At 46.3% G+C, this 21,803-nt stretch overlaps 1 protein-coding gene across 1 annotated transcript; it reads left to right on the top strand.

Annotated features, from left to right (window-relative positions):
- Positions 1-683: 683 nt before the first annotated feature.
- Positions 684-20,920, top strand: LOC108156242 (serine/threonine-protein kinase Warts). Its single transcript, XM_017287591.2, has 9 exons — positions 684-1,038; positions 6,110-7,433; positions 15,128-16,618; positions 16,679-17,570; positions 17,631-17,751; positions 18,403-18,518; positions 18,579-18,657; positions 18,723-18,918; positions 18,985-20,920. Exons 2-9 carry the CDS (start codon positions 7,311-7,313, stop codon positions 19,384-19,386), a joined length of 3,420 nt encoding a protein of 1,139 aa, XP_017143080.1. The 5' UTR covers positions 684-1,038; positions 6,110-7,310; the 3' UTR covers positions 19,387-20,920.
- Positions 20,921-21,803: the final 883 nt, after the last annotated feature.

The raw sequence follows: 21,803 nt of genomic DNA, 5'->3' as shown, positions 1-21,803 counted from the left end.
TCAACTCTACACAATTAGCACTCCGCCATTATTTATTCGACGCAATCGTTGGCGGCGGAATTTGAATTTGAGAAATAACAAGATGTCGGCTTTCAGTATTTTATTGCATGGCTGTGATTATTTGTGTAAGGTCACACTGATGAACTCACACTGCTCAGGGTGACCGTTTATGGTATTTTTAATGCCTTTCGGTAATTTTTTAGGTTAAAATTGAGCCGACGGGTATATTTACGGTTTTTTGGGAATATAATGGTATATTTTATCAATCTAATAAATTTCATTTTTAAACATATATTTACGAACAGACGGTATAAAAATACCGTATACAACGCATATTTTTTGAATTATCGCTCTACAGCAACAGTCTTCAAATACCAGCAGCATGTAAAAAATGACGTGACACATTTTTGTGGAACTTGTTTGTTAAAACATCGTTTTAGACACAATTAATTAAAAGGAAGTACTTAAAAGTAGCAAATCTTGTGGATAATTCATTTATCAATGGGATAAAACTATGTGGGCAGAGCTGAAAGTCTTAGATCGACAGAATTATTCAACGGAATATCAAAAACGAGGAATATGTATGACTGAATAGTATACTTACGGTATATTTGGAAAATGAGACGGTATATTTTGGTATATTTCTGAGGGTCAGGCGGTATATTTTGTCGAAAAATCCGTGGTCACAGCTGATCTGATGATCCAAAAGCCAGCAACAAAAAGTGATCGGAGCAGCTTATTTTTATTAATTTTATTGAAAACGCGCACGGAAAATCGACAAAAATATGCTCGTGCGCAACGTTATAGCCTTGGTGTTCGTCGGCAAGTGCCACCCATCGGGGGGGCAGTGAAGAGAAAGCCATTGAGCAATTTGTCAACAACAACCAACAAAAAAAAAATACTACTCAGTGCTCCGTTCCGTGTGTGTGGTGTGTGGTGTTCCCCAGTTGAAGAAAAAGGCGAGAACAAAGAGCCAAATTACCAAAAATATAGAAGAAAAGTGGCAGGAAAAGTGCTGGGAAAACTCGCTGCGTGAAGGTAAATCACGGTTGAGGTGGAAAATGCAACGTTTGCATAGGAAACGTGTGCGCAATTTGTGCATTTTCCAAAAGCAACAAAAATGCAACAGTTCGATTGCGAGAGTGTGCGCTGGTGTGGCGGTGTGCGTGTGTGCATGTGTATTTCCAATTGTATGTCTCCTTCATACTCCCATTGTGGCCATCGTTTGTGAGAATGTATTTCTCTCGAAAAAAGCTGAAGGAAAAACGCAGCAAATCTGTGGAAAAAGTGTTTAAACGAAATGCAAAAACTGCTGGGAAATGTATGTGGGTTAGGTGTGTGCGTGAAGACTGTTAAGCTGTATGCATGAGAGAGTGTGTGTGCCACTGTTAACTTTTGCATTTGTGCAAGAGTACTGATCGAGTGTGATCTATAGTATTTGTGTGTGTTAGTGAGTGCATTTTGGTTTGCAAAATGTTTGATTTGCCATAAAAATACCAAATGCCTGAATTCCCTGCCCCTGCTCTCGCTCTCTCAACTATTTCGTGTGTGTGTGTGTGATTAGAGTGCGAGTGTGGGATAGAGAGGGGATCACAGAAACAGAACAGGCCTCCTCCTGGCCAAAGTGTATTGAGTACGAGGTGAGGAATGACCAGAGTACGTTTTCCCGCACAAGGAGTGCCCTAGGAGTTGATATTCCCCCCCCCCTCACCCATGTTACTACACCCAATCGGATTACAAATTCTTCAGCTGCTGTCTCAGTGTGTGCAAAACAATTCACACTAGTTTTTAAATAGTTAAAGAACGGTGCTTACGAAAAGGAAGCTTCCTTGTCGCAAGGTCAAACTCTGCCCCCGAACGCACGCACTCGCGCACGCATCATTGTGTCTTGAACCTGCTGCACTTTTGTGAGTGGAGGTTGCCCCTCTCCGTAGCACCACCCCTCGGTAGACAAATGTCAACTGCAACAAATTGCGGCAATAATTCAGGTGTCAAAAACCCGTCTCGTGGGCGTTTACAATTGCAATTCTTTAAGAAAGAAAAAAAAACGGCAAAGAAAAACCATAATAAATCGTGAAAAACAAGAGCGAGAATTACTGCAACAACAACAAGAACAAGCGTAATTGGGGGGGGAATGAGAAAAACAAGACAAACAGAGAGAAGAACAGAACATGCAGAGGGGTACAGTGGTGACTGCCTCAAGGGAATATGCAAGTTTTTAGTGAATCTGGAAGATTTTTCCAATAAAGTGAGAACAGCAATTGGGAGGCAGGAAAACCGTTTGACCGTAGTTCTGTGTTCGCACTTGGCCACTCTCCACTGTACCTACAACAATGTCTATCTCTCGCGCTGATGCAACCCTGGGCAGGCAGGCGTGCAGGCAGCTGCACCTCTGATTTACATACGAATAACAAAAAAAAAAAAGTCAAAAGAAATATGGAGACAAATCTACAACAAAAGCAACAGCAAAAGCAGGGTAAATGTGAATATGAGAGATGCAAAAATGTGGCACAAGTAACTGCATGCTCTCTCCACGCCATACCACTTCCCTCTCCTCTCCTTTGGATCACTTTGTAATTAGAAGCAGCGCCGCAGACGTTGACGTCTCTGCTGTGAGAAATGCGCTCAATGTCAAAGCGACAATAATTTCCCAGGCAGGGGATTTATGGAAGCGGAAAGGGGTTCGGATCGGATCGGGCGGGCGGGCAGACATGACAGTTGAAATGTAAATGTTGCAATTTGGTTAAAGCCAAGCCCCAAAAAAAGTCACAGTCTTCGAGCCAAAAAGAGCTTGACCAGGCTTCCAGGCCCCCGACGACTCCCCTCCCCCGTTCCGTTTCTTTCCGTTCCGAACGTGCAAAATGTTGTTGCTGTTGCTGCGGCGTCATCGTCAGCCGACGCTAAAAATTGTTGAGATTCCATTCACATTCCAGCATGCAATTCGTAGTGGATTATGCGAGAGTGCATGTGTGCGTGTGTGTGAGTTGCTGGTGCTCTGCTGGTACGCTGCCAGCGGCGGCAGCATGGAACAGGTGAGGTTTTGTGGCGAGGCTCGCTGTTGTTGTTGCTGCTGCTCTTAAAAGTAAATGAACGATAAAACAAGAAAGGAATGAAGGAAGAGTTGGAGTGGGCTGTGACGTACTAGGGATACCCTTTTCTTAAGCTTCAAAGCTCTCTCTCTCTCGATATACTCCCACTTCTCCTATCGATCTCTGGTACTCCTTCTTTCTAGGGTGTAAGACAGAGAGCACACATTTCCAGTCCGATCTGAGCGTGTCCGTTCACGCGTCCGACCGGTCGAGAAGGGGGCTGGGTGGGCGGCCATTGATGACCAGCTCTGCAATGCCTTCCACATACCTCTCACCACCCCCCCTGGGCGACGCCACTGCCCTCCCATCTTAGCCGAGCGACAACAACAACGACGACGACGACGACGAAAATGCAATTTAGCTCGTTTTTCTTGCTTGCTTCAATTCTCCCCCCGTTCACTCCTCTATGCTTCCTCCTCTTTTCCACACATTTTGAAACATGCTGCAGTCTCTCTGTATGGGTGTGTGTGTGTGTGAGACAGTGCTTGAAAAAAGGGAAAACGAAACGAAAACACAGAGAGTGAGAGAGAGAGAGAAGTGCACGCGTAGAGTAGAGCAACAGCAGCCGAGCCGAGCCGCCTTTCTGCCTCTCTCTCCCACTTCCCTTGTGGAATAAGTTGCCGTGGAATGCGCATTTTTGCAATAATAATCAGCAACTAATACTATTTTTATCTTCTGCCGCCGAGAGCTAGTAGGCAGTGCTGGGAGAATTTCAGAGTCGATACAAGCTGGATTCGAAAAAATATGAAATATTCGATGGTTTAACGGCGCTAACTGCTGATATATAGAGCCAAAGATCAAGTTCAGTTCAGAAGAGATGCAATATAAATTTAATAGTAATGTAGACAGTTTATATGAGAATTTTTGGAAATTTTATAAGCCATTCCACTTTAAAAAGGCTAGATCTAGCCTGAAATATGCTGCACAGCTAGAAGACGCTGCGTTGCGTTGCGGCAGGCGTTGACGTCGCACACTTCTTCGTGGGGTGTGTGTGTGTGTGCGTGTGTGAGTGCGTATTTGAGTGTTTGCCCCCTGCTGGCTGCACTCAATTGCTCTCTTTACAGAGGCTGTTATACGCTAACAGAACAGCGAGAGATTAACAGTAGGGAATGCTGGAATGGAGATTGTCCTTCCAAATACACATATGTACATATACATATGTACATTTTGATGGGAAATTCCCTGCCATTAAAAGATCACTCAAAGCTGTGAGAAAATGTCCTCTCGTTTCCTGATTAGCCATTGGTAAATGTTCAATTCGGATAATTGCTAATAAAATGTCTCAATTAATGCTAAATAAAGAATTCCGCTTAAGCGGCAGCTTCTCTTTTATGTGGGGGAGGGAGGCCTGAGGCAAGGCCCGAGCTTTGGACGCAATTAAACAATTAAAAATTCCCAAAGCGTCGAGTCGCTTAATAACCCATCAAAATCAAAATATCCCTCACAATGGCAATGGGAATTGGAGAGAGGAAGAAAGATAGCCAGATAGAGAGAGAGAGCACGCGAGTGGAATGCCAGGGTATTTGCTATTTGTATTGTTAATTAGTTATCGGATATATACTATATGTACTCGTTCGTATACCCACTCCCACATGTACATATATTTGCGCAAAAATATTTTGTAGAATTCGTGGAATGTGCAAAATATCCCAAGTTGGGGAGGTGGAACGCGATAGGGGGACGGGACACCTATGTACAGTGTACAGTGTACAATGTACACCCCCCCACCCCACCAGGGTCGTGCGCTGTTGACATTCGCGGATATGGCGCGTGGAAGAGAGGTGTTTACCCAACCAGATCTACAATCCCACATATGTACATATTGTATCTCTATCTCTCTGCTCCCCGGTGTTATCATCTATCGTACGGCCGGCTACGGGTACACATTCCATGGCAAAAATGGAAAAAGTAAAGGAATTAAAGTAAACGCAGAATTCCACTTTTGTCAACAGAATAATTAAACTCATATTTTCCGTTCTTGTTTTTGCTTTTTATGTTGGGGGGGCAATCAAAATATTGTTTAAAGATCCGAGACCCGCTAAATGTTGACAGATGTCTGGGGCCCGCAAAGAACTGTTCTCTTGAGGAATGTGTACGGACGAAAGGTGGTGGCATCCACATTTTCGGAGATAGTGGCCCACCCATCTACCCGAAATCATCCCCATCGGATCTGCAAAAGGGTATCCCAATCTTTCTCTCATATTTCCCTCCTCATTTGCACTTGGCACAAATTCGGAATGTTGTTTTGTGTTTACTCAGATACATATATTGATGGCTATTTCATAGTCAGGTGCGCAAGCCATTCCCCCTCCCCCCCTTTGGGATAGTGTGAATTTAATGGTTCATCGTAAAAATGATGTTGGTGCGGGGATTTTTTGTAGTGTTCATTTCCCCAGAAATTCGATTTCGAACTCGAATTCGGGGATGACATAATGCCGCTACGCATAAATTATGTGCACGCGTCTGACTGTCCGCCCCCGTCCCCCCCCCCTCTCAGGTGATGCAGCGCGATCTCTCTTCTGCGAAACTGTTTCCAGGTGAACTTCCTCTTGGTCTCTTGTCTCTTCCACCTCTTTCGTGGGTCATTAGGAACAATGAGTGAGGCTTTTCCGGCCAGGGGCCGGCTCTCTTGAGCTGTCTGCTGTGCTCTGACTCACGTCTCTGGCATGTAAATGATGGGATTACGGTCCAAGGTATGTTGGAGAGTGTTGTTGTGGGTGTGTGTGCCGGCGAGGGATATTTGAGGGAAATTATTACCGTATGGTAGGTGCGTACCGTTAAGCTTACTGTTCGGTACTTCTTGTGTATGAGTGCATGTGGATGCGAGACAACTACAAATGTATATCCCTGCGTTTGCGTGAGCGAGACAGCATTCTGGCGTGTGCGTTTACCGAATGACTTTGCTGTTTTGGGGCTGCTATAAACGCGTCCGAAACGCGTCCTCGGCCATAGCGTGTGACAATTTCTGTTTGATCACAATTTTCACATCTTTGTTTTTGTTTTTTTCCGTCTATTTTCAGCCTTCACGTCGTCTGTTCTGCGAGTGTGAGTGTGTGTGTGTCTGTGGGTCCGGCCGTCGATCAATTAAAATTCCACTGTGGCCGCAGACCGCTCAAGAATCAAATCGAATTAAACAAAAAATCAACTAATATTTTGGTATTCAAATATTCAAATTGTATTCGTATACCGCCAGCCCGGCCATTCATCGCCAGCCAGCGAGCGAGCGACTCTTTTGCGTTTGCATAAAATTTGAATTGTGATAAAAAAAAAAACAACCGAAATAAATCGAATACAAAATGCGAAGAAAAGAGGAATTATTTACATGCAAAATGAAGAAGTTTTTGTTGGAAATGCAAATGTGAAGAAGTGCCTTTTGGACGGGGTGTTCTGTGCGTTTTTCGCGTCGCGAGTGATAAATAATACGATTTGAAACGCAAATAAAAGGGAACGCGAAGGCGAAAACCCGAAAAGGAATACCAAAAAATCAAAAGAAAAGTAAAACAGTAAAACAAAAACTACAGCGAGTAAAAGAGCAACGAGAACGAGTGCATAGCGGCAGAAATTATAGCGAGGGGGGCGACAAGAGTAACCGTTAATATCATCCATAACCAGAGCAAAAGCTCCCGTTAAGCCCACTGAGAGAGCAAAGCGGGAGCAAAGCAAAGCAAAGCCACGGAAAAAGCTCCCACTGAGCCTACACAGCGACAAGCGGGAGCAATGCAAAGACATTTATCTTTATTGAGATCAACAATCTCAAGATCAGCAGCAACAATAAAGATAATAGAACACCATAAACCTTCGCATAAGCACGCCTAAGTAGTTCATTATAAAGTCGCCCACAATAGAAATGCAAATGCAGAAAAGTGCCTAAGAATATACAGAAGAAGAGCGAAAGAAGCAACAAAGCAAGAGCCACAAATGTTGATTAAATAATTTATTTATTTATATATATATTTACTTGTACACAAGTGAATATTTTAGCAAAGTAAATCCCCGCAAAGGAGGGTAAACATAAAACATATTTATTTACATACGAAAATCTCTCCCCTGATGTGGGAGCGAGAGAAACGAGTGCCTTAGTGTTCGCGCGCCCGTTCGTGTGTGCGTTCGTGTGTGTGTGCGTGTGTGTGTGAGTGAGAGCTGAGCAGAGAAGAGTATTTTGTGATATGAGTGGAAAATACCGCAGAGAGAAGACGCAGCAGAAGACGCAGCAGCAGCAGAATGCATCCAGCGGGGGAGAAAAGGGGCGGTCGCCCCAATGATAAATACACAGCGGAAGCCCTCGAGAGCATCAAGCAGGATCTAACACGATTCGAAGTACAAAACAATCAAAGAAATAATCAGGTAAGAAATCGATCAACTGGAATAAAAGTTCGTGGATGGATCTTCAAAGATCAGACCAGTGTGAAAGTGTCAAGTGAAAATTCTTATCAACTCCCAAGGAATTTCCATAGTGGTGACTCATCCAAAGAACCTCTCAATGCGTGCTGCTGTTTCCAAAGAGCAGCCGTAGAACATGTTAAAGCATTCAACCAACAACCATTTAGCCTGGTACTATGAACGCCGCCTCTCGACTCGGCGGGGATCATCTTGGATTAAAGTCCACTCGTTGCCAGCCTCGGGTTTTGTTCATTCGAGTCGAAGTTATGCCATTAACAATGCTTATCAAAACATTTTATAGCCCGCTCCCCTCCGCACTCCGTATGGTGCGCCAAGACAGACACAAAAGGAAAAATCACGACAACTAATAAAAACCTAACAAGTAGATGATAAAATGCAAGCCACAAACAGAATCCGAGAGCTAACAATACAGATTCATGTGGGTGGAATTTAAATGGAATTTGTGAGTGGAGGAATGGGAGATCCGAAAATTTGTATGCTGTTTCGGAGTACAGAAGCGATGCGGAATGGCAGAGAACTCCTAACAGATTCCTAGCAGCTCTACAGCTGAAAATACAGTAAAAACACTCAATACTATTACAAAATATAGGAAAGATCAGTGATTCATGATCTGCGATCTCATGATTTTTGTATAATTTGGCTGGACTTCCATCAAATTTGTGTGAATTCTGAATAGATCGTAGTCTCAATAAGTTGAAGATGTTCTATGAAGGATCAATAGTTATGTAGATCCATAGGAAAGATCAACAACCGATTGTTTCTAGGATTTCCATCTTAAATTTTTGCTAGTCTTAATTTTCTGATTGATCTTTTAACCGATCATGTCTGTGAAAACTGTGTGCCTTAGCGATCTTAGTCTTAGCAGTTTCTTAACCACAGAACTCGACAGACAGAATGGCGGCCATGAAGCCATGAGATGATTATGCCTTATAAATGATGTCTCATCCATCTATGCAGATCAGGAATATATATAGTAGCTGGTTCACTTTCAGCTGAAATACCCCTTGGAAATAGATTGAAATTTCTCTGGAAACTGGCACGAGCCATAGATTTTTCACCTGATAGAACAAGGTCAGTGGGAGTAGGAGGAGGAGGAGGTAGGTGGCAGGGTGAGTTGAACAAACAGAGAGAGTGGGAGAGCCACGAAATGAGCTAAAATTAAACGCAGAGAGGGGAGAGAGAGAGAGAGAGGAATGGGAATGAAATTAATGAACTGACAAACGAAATGCAATTGACCTTCTGCCTTCTGCGAGAATGAGTGGGAGGCTGGTGGCACCGACTGCTGCCAGACAGAGTGGTGTCCAGCAAGCCAGAGAGAAAGAGAGAGAGAGAGAAAGAGCGACGAGTGTGTGCGTACACGCGATCGCCCTGGATTCCATCCATTGACGTCACACCGAAAATCATCCAACAAAAAAGTGAGCCAAAAAGATTGGAAAGAACAGAAACAGATCGAATCGGATCAGAACTGAAGAAGCGATCGCTTGGGGGATAGCGGGATGAGTGGATTTTCTATTGATTTTAATGAAAAACCAGGGCGAAGAAGAGATGGAGAGAGAGCGAAAGAGAGGTCGGAGGCGATGACTAATGATCGGAATGATCTCGCACGATCCGCTGTAAATTTCAGCACCATCTCTGCAATTAGCCAAACAACTAGCAATAATCATTTATTAACTGTTCGGCTCGAACGGGTCTCTTCCTCCCTCCCTGTCTATCGGTGTCCCCATACTTCGATTCAGTGCGTTGCAACAGTTACAGTGCGTTTCAGGAGTGTAAGATATGTTTCTTTGGCTTTATATCGGGGTTTGGAGTTGTTTAAAAATGGTATTCATTCGAATACTTGCTGAAATGCACTGATAACTTGCTCAAATGGACTGACATCTTACATTAATCGATCATTGCTGGGCTCGAACTTATCGTTTTTCCAATCAGTTCTATAAATTCCCAAGAATTTAGGAATTACTGCATTTCTTCAAAAGCGATGGCTTTCATGGGAAAACTTTGATATATTTATCGAAGCATACTGCCAAATCATATCTGAAAAGAAGCTATCGATACCGAGTTATCTAAACATATCTTTCAGACTCGTTTATCGATAAATATAGATCGAGTATTGGCCCGACTTGTTCTCTTTTGGAGCTACATGTTGTAGAATCTGCTTTTGATCGTTTTAAATCTTCGATGCGATGGTTAGAGCGATAATCCCTATCAAAGTGGTACAATATCGGTATCGTCTTAGTATTTAATCATAGAAAATACCAACTCGCTCGATGCGAATGTTCGAGAGCCGCCATTTGCCACAGAGTATCAGCTGTGGGCCTTGTGGAACATTATTCATTGTTTCCTGAACAGACCCCTGAACATTAAAAAACGTGTAACCCATACGAAAACAGATATCATTTACATTCCCAAGCTCAAGCTGTTTTTGGATGGATTTCTCTACTCATAAGCCCATTTATCATCGTTAATTGTTTTGGGAAGTGTCTTTGATTCACTTTAGAAGCGATAATTGATTCACTTTTGATGATTCACATTCCATCAAAACGATTCCATTTTATGATAATTTATCCAATGGAAAACCTAATGAATGCTTCATTTCGATTCGTAATACTCGCAATTATGGAAAAACTTCACATTCCCGATGTGCGGAATGTTTTGGCCATAACTGATAACTAATTCAATTTGTTTGGCTTTTCGCTTTGGGCCATTAACATCGTCATCGTCGTCATTGCACTTCCATTAGAAGATATCGATCGCTGGCGGAATTCCTAAATATCTGAAACGGGCTGTAAAAGCAGGCAGGCGACAGGGGAGCCAGGGACGGGGGGAGGACATCATAAAAATTCTTAAATATTATCTGACGGGTCATCAATTAACAATTTTACGATCCACCACTTGCTGCCAGCTACTGTTTGCTGCGACTGTAAATTATCGCTGGATTCCCGACTGGACCCTGGCTCCAACTCCAACTCCGACTGCGACTCCGACTCTGAGGATCAGCCCCCAAAAGAATTCCACAAGACAGAGAGGAAGAGGCAGAAGCAGAGGCAGGCGAGAAGCAGAAGCAGAAGGAGATTTCTCTTAATCCAAGCGTTTGGGGCGGTGCTCAGGTTTTTGGCCATAAAAAAATATGTTTGTTGGGCGATGCAGGGGGGGCATGCAGGGGGGGGCATATGTGGATGTTGGCTAATTGTTATGACTTGGCCAGTTTTGGACAGGCCACAATTTAATGCTGCAATTGCCTGGCATTGGCCATGGTCGCTGCTGTCGCCTCTCTGGCTTTAGGTTTTCGGCCAACTTTCGCCCGATGTCTGGCTGCCTACACGCCTCTGCTTCTGCCTCTGGCGGCACAATGGACTGGCTAATTGGTCATGCTGAGCGGCTAAATACCAGAAACCCATAATCTGCTCATATATAGGCATCCCCCCCGGCCTCCTCCCCCCTCCCGTGCCGCAGTGCAGCCAACAGCTGTGTGGGCGCAGGGCGTATGTCAAAGCGATAAACGATTGAACGATAAATAAATACGGAATTTATGCACCGCCGCCACCCGATCGCCGATCAACACTTTTCAGCGGCCATGTCCACCGCCCACGCAAAACGTTCCGCCCTCCCCTCCCTCCCTGCCTCGATTTTGGCGGCATTTCGAAGGGGCGAGTGGGGGGTGGGGAGAGGGGAGCCGTCGCAGACATTCTGGCCGGGCTATAAATATCTGCACATCAATAATGGTCAACCCATGCACTGGGAGAAAAATATTCACTGTTTCCGAAAGAATTTTCACTTGATGGAAATGGTGTTCTATGCAGTGGAAGGTCTTTGGGGGTCGACATTTATTGATTCAGTGTGCATGTCTCCGTTTGAGGGACCAATCTGGAAATTTGCATTAAGGAACGATTTTTCTGGAACGAATCCCAAAACAAAGCAAAGTATTTTTTGAGCATACGATGTCCCGAAGATCAGTAGATATATATACAGAAATATATGATGGATCCGCAATTTCGAAGGTATTGAGCATCTTCTAATATTTGAGAGAGGATCATGCTCAGTATTGAGTTTCAAGTATGAGTTTTAAGAGAGAGGGGAGAGCTCTGCTTGACTCTGCTCTCTCTGGTGCTGCTTAAGCCGACTTCCTAGCAATACGAAGGCCTACGACGACAGCCTCTTGTTACCTCTCACTCCTATAATCCTCTCTGGGCGATGATCCATCCTCTCTCCCAAAACAGTTTGGGCATGAGAATAGGCAAATGACAAGAATAACGGATCATCAGAGGTGGCAAAGATCATACACTGAGATCAACCTGGTTCCCCCTTGTTTCTCCAAGTGTACCCCTGCCGAACCGAGCTGCGGCAGAAGTATGCGCAGAAATTAATTAAAATAACAAATGCCGATAATAAATAAAAAATCAAACGCAAAAAAGGCAACAAAATAAACAAGCGGCAAACGCCAACGCAGTGTGGCAGTCATCGGTGGCACGCAGCCATTACAATAAAAATTAAAATAATCCATAAATAAATTAGTAAACAAAGTGAGGAAAATGTGTGCGTTTGACCATCGATCCGGCGATCTCTCCGTCGATCCCCAAGCGACACCCAGAGACCATATGATCGGCGGTGACTCCTTTTTGGTCCGGTTATGGCCCGCCGCCGCGAACATGTAATCCCCAAACCCAATTTTAGATTTGGTGCGAATTCATCCATCTAATCGTCTATTTATATAAGAAGTGTGTGCGGCCAACAGTGGTTGGAAGAAGTATGCGATCGGAGGGGAAGGCAATTGCCAAAGAATGATGGGGATTCAATGGATTGAAGGATAGTTGTATATGGAACTGAAATCACTCACTCTAGAGGCCTTTGCTCTATCAATAATAGTGTTCGAAGGAAAGCCAGGTGTTCAAGGAGCCAAACGGCACAAATCTCAAAATTCGCATACTTCTCAACGCCACTGTAGGCCACTGTATCTGCTGTCTTTGAATCTTTTATGGGGGGGGGGACGGGGGGGACACGGACACGGACAGATTTTACATTTTCGAGCCAAAATGGAATTCCTTGGGGGGCAATTTTCGACTAATTTGCGCGATATTCGTGCGAAAAATTTGTTGAACCTGTCGTTGGGTTGCTTTCTTCTGCTTTCTCGCTTTCGCCTTCGCCTTCTCCTTTCATTAGTGTTTCTGCGGCTGGGCGCTCTGTTTTTAGCTATTTTCTTAGGAATTTTCACCTAAATATACGAATACATCGTATGCTATGCTCTCAGCCGACAAACATATGTACGCACATACATATATCGGACGAAGCAATCGCCCAAAAAAGAATGTTTTCTATATACACGAGTATCTGTGTGTGGGTTCTGTGTGTGTGTGTGTTCTGCCTCTAATAATAACAAAAGACAACAAGACAGACAAGCCCATACACACTCGCATGGAACACAAACACAAACAAACAGACAGACAGAATGTTTGGCCTATGCTTATGACTCCTGTAGTGCCTTTTGGTACATGGTATGGTATGGTGTGGCATGATCTGGTCCGATCAGTGCGAGATATTCCCAGTATTCACCCACATCTTGAAGAAATTTCTACAGTAGACAGTCTCTAGTGGGGACACTCGCTTAGTTCTACATGAAGTGCAATTCTAAATGAATCGATGTTTTATAGTTTTACTACTAATCAGATCTCTGATCTATCTTCTATCTATCGTCTATCGATCTCTATTCCTATTTCATCAGTAGTTCATTTTATCAAGTGCTCACTGTGGCCACATTTTACACAAATATTTGCCCCTTGCCAAGAATTTCGATTTTTGATGTATTTTGTTGGCGTTTGTTGGGATTTTTTGATAAATACCAAACGTACTGCTTCCCTCTCTCTCGCTCGCTCGCAGCACTCTCTCTCTCCCTATCGTCTCTATATAGTTCTTCGATCTGTAGCAGACGGTAGATATGTACATATGTGCAATTCGGTCAAGGTTGCATCATTCACATCTTCTTGGGGGGAAGGAATGGGCTGGGAGGGTGTGCTGTTTTGTGTAATCTGTAAATTCCTTTGACCTTGCCCACCCGGTAATCGCTTGGCCAATTGCAACCAATTGCCAATCGCCAGAACCGCAAAGAAGGCGCTTAAGTGGATTAACGAAAGTGTTGGACAAGTCCCGCCCCCTGGCGCCCACCGCGAGACAAATCCAATTTATTTTATTTGGGAATTTAGCGGAATGCAAATTTCGCGTAGGCGACACTTTTTTCCCCCTTTTGTTGCTCGCTGCCTGCATTTGTTGGCATTTGTTGATAAAGTGTGCCCATTGGCTTTTGCTAATTTGCCGTAAATTGGCTTGCTTGTAAGACGATAGTGGGGGAGGGAGAGGGAGAGAGAGAGAGGGGGGGACGAACAGAAAGTCTGCTGGGGGTCTTCTTATTCTTTATTGGGTTTCGCGTCCTTGGTTTCAATTCGAAGCATATTTAACGCTTGATACGAAAATGCATGTGAAATGGAGGGTAGCAGGGGTATTTTGTGCCCAGCTTTGTACAGGGTATAGTAGTACAGTCACGTATGTTTGTAAGAGTTCAACTACAGTTTCCAGCTGGTGTTTAGAGAAGAAAAACACATCCACTCCAGCTCATGTAGGGTATCCAAAAGTCAACATCCGTTAGGCAGCCGCAGTTACTGGAATGGGTAAACGGTGTAGGAAAGCGAGGGAGGGAGAGAGAGAGAGGTAAAGTCATAAAATCGAGGATCAGATCAGTCACAAAAGGGCAAAAGCAGATTGAAGAAGTTCAAGAAGAAGAGGCATCAAAAGAACGCGTAAAACTGGTAGCAGCAGAGCGCTGGCAGAGCCAGAGGTAGCGACAACAACAGCAACGCATATGCGAAGGAAACAAGAACAAGGCACACACGCACACACGACACAACACAACACACCATACGCATACACAATCAAAGCCGAAGGTTGCCCTTGCCTGGCCTTGCATCTCGCTCGCTCTGACGTTCGTTTGGGCTTCCACTTGGCGCATCTGGCAGGCGCTGTCGCAGTCGCAGTCGCAGCCGGCGATGGCTTGTTCCTCTCTTTGCTCTGCTCTGCTCTCTCTTGCTTGCAGGCATGTCCAGGGTATGTTTCGTGCGAAGGTGAGACCCGTTGCATTCTAGACTTGCACGTGCATGCGTATGCGTATGCATGTGCCAGACTGGCCTACCTTTTATTTAATATACCCTGGGCTTGCGCCTGCCTTCCTTTCGTTTCATTTCGTTCGCTCGCTCTCGCTCTCTCCCGCTGTGTGGTGTGTGCGCCGCCTGACTTTTAGGAATTTCTCGACGATACGACGGCAAGAATTTGATTTCAATGAGTTTTCGGTCGCTTCGCGCTGGTGTTTCTTCGGCCTTTTGTTTTAGGTGCTGCTTCTTTGCTTATTCCTTTTGCTTTTGCCTTTGATTTGGTTTTGTTTTGTTTTGTATGCGTCTCTCTTTTGTTTAGTTTTTGATATTCACACACACACACACGCTCATGCAAGTCGGGAAGGTGCAGGAATGTTGATCAGCAGAGCAGAGGCGTAGCCCCCTAGGGGTGATGGGGGTCAAATTTTTAGTATTTAAATATTTAAGGATCTAAGGATTTGATTGAAACTTATTCGAGCACTCTTCGTTGTTCATCCTTTGCAGAATTACACAGCTCTGCGATACACAGCCACCAATGGACGCAATGATGCACTTACTCCGGACTATCATCATGTCAAGCCGCCCATGGAGCCACCGTCGTCGGCGTCCCCGTCGCCGGATGTGGTCATCCCCCCGCCACCCGCCATCGTAGGCGGCCAGCCCGTGGTGGGCGTTGGTGTGGGCGTGGCCCTGCAGACGAACGGACACGTGCCAAAGATGATGAACCCCCTGATCCCCACGAAGCTGATTCGCAAGCCGAGCATCGAGCGGGACACCCCCAGCCACTACCTGCGCTGCAGCCCGGCCCTGGACTCGGGCGCCGGCAGCTCCCGGTCCGACAGCCCGCACTCCCACTCCCACCAGGGCCTCGGCGGAGGAGGAGGCGGCGGCGGGGGTGGCAGTCGGGCCAGCACCACGGGTCCGTACTCCCCGTCGCCGAGCAGCTTCAGCGATGCGGCTCCCCCGGCGCCGCCACCACGGAATCCGACGGCCTCCAGCTCGGCCACGCCCCCTCCGCCACCGCCCACGAGCCAGGCGTACGTGAAGCGAAGGTCGCCGGCGCTGAACCGCCCGCCGGCGATAGCCCCACCGCCAGGAGCGCCCGGGACACGCGGCACCTCGCCGGTCATCCCGCAGAACGGGCTGAAGACGCAGCAGCAGCTCTCGCAGCAGATGAAGGTGCTCAACATGTACCCCGGCGGAGGCAACGGCGCCGCGGTGGAGCCCCCGCCGCCGTATCTCATCAACACGGTGGTGGTGACCAGCAGCCAGCCCCCGCCGCCGCCCAGCTACACGGCCTCGATGCAGTCCCGCCAGTCGCCGACGCAGTCGCAGCAGTCGGACTACCGCAAGTCCCCCAGCAGCGGCATCTACTCGGCCACGTCGGCGGGATCGCCCAGTCCCATCACCGTGAGCAACAGCAGCGGCATCCTGCCACCCCCGCCCGTCCCCGCGGGGTCCGTGGGCCTGGCCAAGCCCCAGCCGAGGGCGTACCAGGCGCGCACCCAGCAGCCCATCATCATGCAGAGCGTGAAGAGCACGCAGGTGCAGAAGCCGGTGCTTCAGACGGCAGTGGCGCCCCAGTCGCCGGTCAGTGCCTCCGCCAGCAACAGTCCGGTGCACGTCATGGCCGCCCCGCCTTCCTACCCCCAGAAGTCGCCGGCGGTGGTACAGCAGCAGCAGCAGGCAGCGGCAGCCGCCGCCCATCAGCACTCGCCGCTCCTGGTGGTCCCGAACACGGGGTCCGTGGTGGTGGGATCGTCCGCCGTGAAGCCACCCACGCCCACAACGCCGCCGCTGATGGGATCCGCTCTCAACGGGTCCGTGATCGTCAAGCCCGCCTGCATGGAGCCCCCCTCCTATGCCAAGAGCATGCAGGCCAAGGCTGCCATTGTGCATCCGCAGCAGGTCCAGGTGCAACAGCAACAACAGCAGCAACAGCAGCAGCAGCTCCAGGCACTGAGAGCACTCCAGGCTCAAGCACAGGCACAGCAGGTAAGGGTATCGGTATTTATCGAGATGTTTGATCATTGAATGATCCTTTTTTCCCCTCAGGCGCAGGCACAACAGCAGCAGCAGCAACAACAACAACAACAGCAGCAGCAGCAACAGCAGAAGGCAACCCTGGCGAGCAATGGCAATCCTGGCAGACAGCTTCCACCCCCACCCCCCTACCAGAGCAACAACAACAACGACAGTAAACCCGCCAGCAACAACAACAACAACATTCAGATCACAAACAGCAACCTTGCCACCACCCCGCCAATACCGCCCGCCAAGTACAGCGGAGCGGGAGGAGCTGGGGCGGGAGCCAACAGTTCGGGCGGAAGCAATGGCTCCACATCGACAGCGTCCTCTTCGGGAGCAAAGGCCGCCGCTGCCGCCGCCGCCGCCTGCAAGAAGATCAAGCACGCATCGCCGATACCCGAGCGGAAGATCTCCAAGGAGAAGGAGGAGGAGCGGAAGGAGGGGCGCATGCGGCAGTACTCGCCGCAGGCCTTCAAGTTCTTCATGGAGCAGCACATCGAGAACGTGATCAAGTCGTACCGCCAGCGCACCTACCGCAAGAACCAGCTGGAGAAGGAGATGCTGAAGGTGGGGCTGCCGGACGAGACGCAGGTCGAGATGCGGAAGATGCTCAACCAGAAGGAGAGCAACTACATCCGCCTCAAGCGGGCCAAGATGGACAAGAGCATGTTCGTGAAGATCAAGCCGATCGGCGTCGGTGCCTTTGGGGAGGTGACGCTCGTCCGCAAGATCGACACCTCCAACCATCTGTACGCCATGAAGACGCTCCGCAAGGCCGACGTCCTCAAGCGCAACCAAGTGGCGCATGTGAAAGCCGAACGTGATATCTTGGCGGAGGCCGACAACAACTGGGTCGTGAAGCTCTACTATAGTTTTCAGGATAAGGATAATTTATACTTTGTGATGGACTACATACCCGGTAAGGCCGTCCCGTCCCTCCCATGTATATCTATCCACCTCTAACCTGTCGTCTCTTCAGGTGGCGATCTCATGTCGCTGCTGATCAAGCTGGGCATCTTCGAGGAGGAGCTGGCCCGTTTCTACATAGCGGAAGTCACCTGCGCCGTGGACAGTGTACACAAAATGGGCTTCATTCATAGGTAATACCCCCTGGCATAGTTCTGCGTCAACTAAGGGATTGGTAGTGTCCCGTCCAGAGAGTCCAGTCTATGTCCAAGCGAAACGCTGGATCTAATCTGTTCCATCTTATTTCTGACTCAATTTGATAGCACAATTTGTTCGATATCTGAAATCATTTAATCATTTAATTATGTGTTCAATTACTGCCTCCATTCGATATGATTTTGTACTCGATATGAAATATGTACCCCGAACATCTTATCTATTGAATCCCTAATTGTTTTACCCTTATCTGATACAGACGTTCTATAACTTGACTTTTTCTACGAATATGTAGGTGTTTTTGAATGCAAGGTTATCCTATTCTAATCCATAGGCTATGGACTAGAGCCCATCCATAATTGAGAACAGAACCCATATAAAATTACAATATACTGATCATAATCTTAAGAAACAGTAGCTGTAATAACTATCCTTGAACCGAATACTGAAGTCCAATCTTCTGAAAACAGTCTCTTAGAGACAATCGCAGCCATTCCAACAGATAGTCTGACTATAACTGGTCGTATTCGAGATGTGATTGCACCTTTTTGATAGCTGATGATAGTTTTCTATACATTTACTCAATGTTCAGATCTTTATATATATATTTCCCGATCTCCTTCTTGCAGAGACATCAAGCCTGACAACATACTCATCGACAGTGTCGGACACATAAAACTCACCGATTTCGGCCTTTGCACGGGATTCCGATGGACGCATAACTCAAAGTACTATCAGGAGAATGGTAAGGCAAAGGAAGGCAGAGCAGAAAGAGAGCTCTTCTAATCAACTGCACCCCCCATAGGCAATCACTCGCGTCAGGACTCGATGGAACCCTGGGAGGATTACTCGGAGAATGGACCCAAACCCACTGTGCTGGAGCGGTAAGTCCATGAATTGCATCCCCCTTTGATTATTCTTTAATCTGGAAATCCCTGTGATCCCATAGACGACGGATGCGCGATCACCAAAGAGTTTTGGCCCACTCGCTGGTGGGGACACCGAACTACATAGCGCCCGAGGTGCTGGAGCGGAGCGGCTACACGCAGCTGTGCGACTACTGGAGCGTCGGAGTGATTCTCTACGAGATGCTGGTGGGGCAGCCGCCCTTCCTGGCCAACACCCCACTGGAGACGCAACAGAAGGTGGAACAAACGATTGATATTTCGCTGAATGATGGGTTTACCTAACGATTTTGGTCCACTTTGCAGGTCATAAACTGGGAAAAAACGTTGCATATACCGCCGCAGGCGGAACTCTCGCGGGAGGCCACCGATCTGATCCGGCGGCTCTGTGCGTCGGCGGACAAGCGGCTGGGCAAGAGCGTGGACGAGGTGAAGAGCCATGACTTCTTCAAGGGCATCGATTTTGCGGACATGCGGAAGCAGAAGGCGCCCTTCATACCCGAGATCAAGCATCCCACGGACACGTCCAACTTCGATCCGGTCGATCCGGACAAGCTGCGCTCTAACGACTCGAACATGAGCAGCGGCGACGACATCGATCAGAACGACAGGCCATTCCATGGATTTTTCGAATTTACCTTTAGGAGATTCTTCGACGACAAGCAGCAGCCGGATATGACGGACGATCAGGCGCCGGTCTACGTTTGAATCCCGAATACCGAACCCCGAACCCACCACCCCCCAATCAATTGTTAGTCAAATAGTCACAAAGGAGAGTCCGCTGTGTGACGACCAGCCCACAGGAGAATGAAACTATATAGATTATATAATTTATAGGAGAAAAAGAGAAGAGAGAAGAGAAATACAAATATATCATATGCTTGAGTGCATGAACTGAATAAATTTAAAGAGAAAAAACTAAAAAAGAAACGAGAGGCGAGAAGCGAGCAACGAGAGGGAAGCGAGAACGAGTCATAACTTTGGAATACACTTTCTAAACTACAGATATCTATGGTACATATCCACAATCTGCAGTCTACTAAGCGTCGTGCATTAACCTGAAAGAATCGGACCAATTTCTGGTGCTCAAACAAAAGAATGCCTTAAAACGAGTACTCTACCCTCTACACACACTGAGCGAAGCGAATTTACCTAACCCCAATCCACTCTACAGCCCGAGACCAGGGGACCAGGCGACCAATCGATGGATGGCCACTAATACAGCAGGCTGGTTAGTCCAGGCCATCATCCACCGGAGCAGAGATTCAGATTCGGATTTAGGATGGACACGGAACATCATGTCATCGATTGGCGACCATAAGTTGAGCGATAGCGATATAAGCGGGTCTTATAAGCCTAATCTAATCTAACAGAACCAGAACCACACCACTCTGCGCTATTCTATCTATGAACCCACACCCATCTTTGTCACTGCTCATTATTGAATTGTCTTCGAACTTGTGTCCAACAATCCCCACAAAAACAAGAAAAGAACAAACTTTATATCTATATCTATGTTATACGTATATACTGTATCTGTATCTATATCTATAGCAATGTTAGACCAACTTGTTGAATGCCAAATCAAATTGTTTAAATGAGAATGAAAGTAGAAGAAGAATTCAACACAGAACGAGGAACGAGGAACGAGAACGGAACGGAATGGAATGGAAGAGCAGGCGTTATTGTAATATTGTAAAGCAAACTACATTTTAATCCTTATGCCTAGTTACACATTATACATATACATATATCTGTAGTATATAGTAGGTACATGTATGTATATGCAATACATTTTTATTTATGCTAAAGTTGTGTACCGCGTAAGATGTTTTTTAGTTTATAGAACAACCAACCGCCTAACCATAATCTAGTTTAATTTCCTAACACTTAAGGCGCGGTGTGCATCAGTTTTTTTTGGTTTGTTTGTCGTATATTTTGGCGTTGCCCTGCCCTGAAGCATGCAGTGCAGTGTAGGGCGTTTCCCCGTTCAAATTAGCCTCAGTTTGTGTGTGCGTGTGTTTTTTATATGATTACCCATATAGTATATATATATTGTATCAATCTAATTATGTATAGTACGAATACGTAGCATATAGTATATTAAATGTGAGACGAGGGACGAGAGGATCCAATCGAGCTAATTGAAGGGGAGAATACAAACCAACTCTGTGTGTGCCTTGGCCAATTAGTTTACTAAAACAAATTAATAAATGCAAAACAACAAATTTATACAAACAAGCGTTTCGGAAGTTGTTTTTTTTTAAGAGGCTACATGGGAGATGAGCACTATCTGCTCTTCAATATGCAATTATCGTTAAAGAATCGGAAATCGTTCTATACTTCAACGTTGTTCCGTACCAATGCTTGTACCATTTACCAACAATTATCCAATACCTGATCCATCTTCTAGATCCTTTTTTTGAGGCACCTCTGGACACGTCTACCGTTGCGACAGTTTATTCAAAATAATGTAACCCTAAATGAACCACCACTAAACTTAAATAGTTTTAAAACCAGGCACTTTTTCGGCAATCGATCGGTAAGTCTCTACCGCCGAAAGCTCCAGCCAGCTCCAGCTCAAGGAATGATCTAGGAGCTCAGGATATTTTCGAAATAGTGCTGCCACAAAACAAACCCTTAAACTGCTCGAGTCGTACCTCTAAAAAAGTCTTCGCCGTGAGATGTGGTCTCACATGATCACATAATCGAAGCTGGAGTGCCCTAGCGGATACTCCTCTTGAATATTTTTCTTCGTCCATAAATATCGAATGTGCATAATCGAAGGCACACGAACTCCGTATCCTATTTTGAGTAACTTGGTGTTTGGTGATTCGAAGTGATCCGAATCCGACTGAAGTTAGGATTCGTAATGATCGAACGCATTAGCTACTATTTTATGAATACTGTGGGTTCATGCAGGGCTCTAGTATGCATATTCCTGATCGGCATCCATTACAGGGTCGATATAGCAATGTCTGGTCTGTAGGTCTCAGAGAACCTCTATGAACTTTTGAAAATGTGGATATTTTTTTTGGAATATCTGTACGAGTATGGCTTGGGTAATTCTGAGACCTGTTTAGAGTCGTAAAGCAGCTCCATTTCTATCTAAAAATGTATTCCAA

Source organism: Drosophila miranda, chromosome 2 (assembly GCF_003369915.1).
Source record: "Drosophila miranda strain MSH22 chromosome 2, D.miranda_PacBio2.1, whole genome shotgun sequence".
NCBI lineage: Eukaryota > Metazoa > Arthropoda > Insecta > Diptera > Drosophilidae > Drosophila > Drosophila miranda.
Note: the sequence above shows the minus strand (reverse complement) of the source record. Positions and strands in the feature narration are given on the sequence as shown.

Coding starts and splice junctions, on each gene's coding strand:
- LOC108156242 (XM_017287591.2), top strand. CDS start 7,311: ATGCATCCAGCGGGGGAGAAAAGGGGCGGTCGCCCCAATGATAAATAC. Junction 16,619..16,678: donor CTCAAGCACAGGCACAGCAG/GTAAGGGTATCG, acceptor TTTTCCCCTCAG/GCGCAGGCACAACAGCAGCA. Junction 18,658..18,722: donor AAACCCACTGTGCTGGAGCG/GTAAGTCCATGA, acceptor GTGATCCCATAG/ACGACGGATGCGCGATCACC.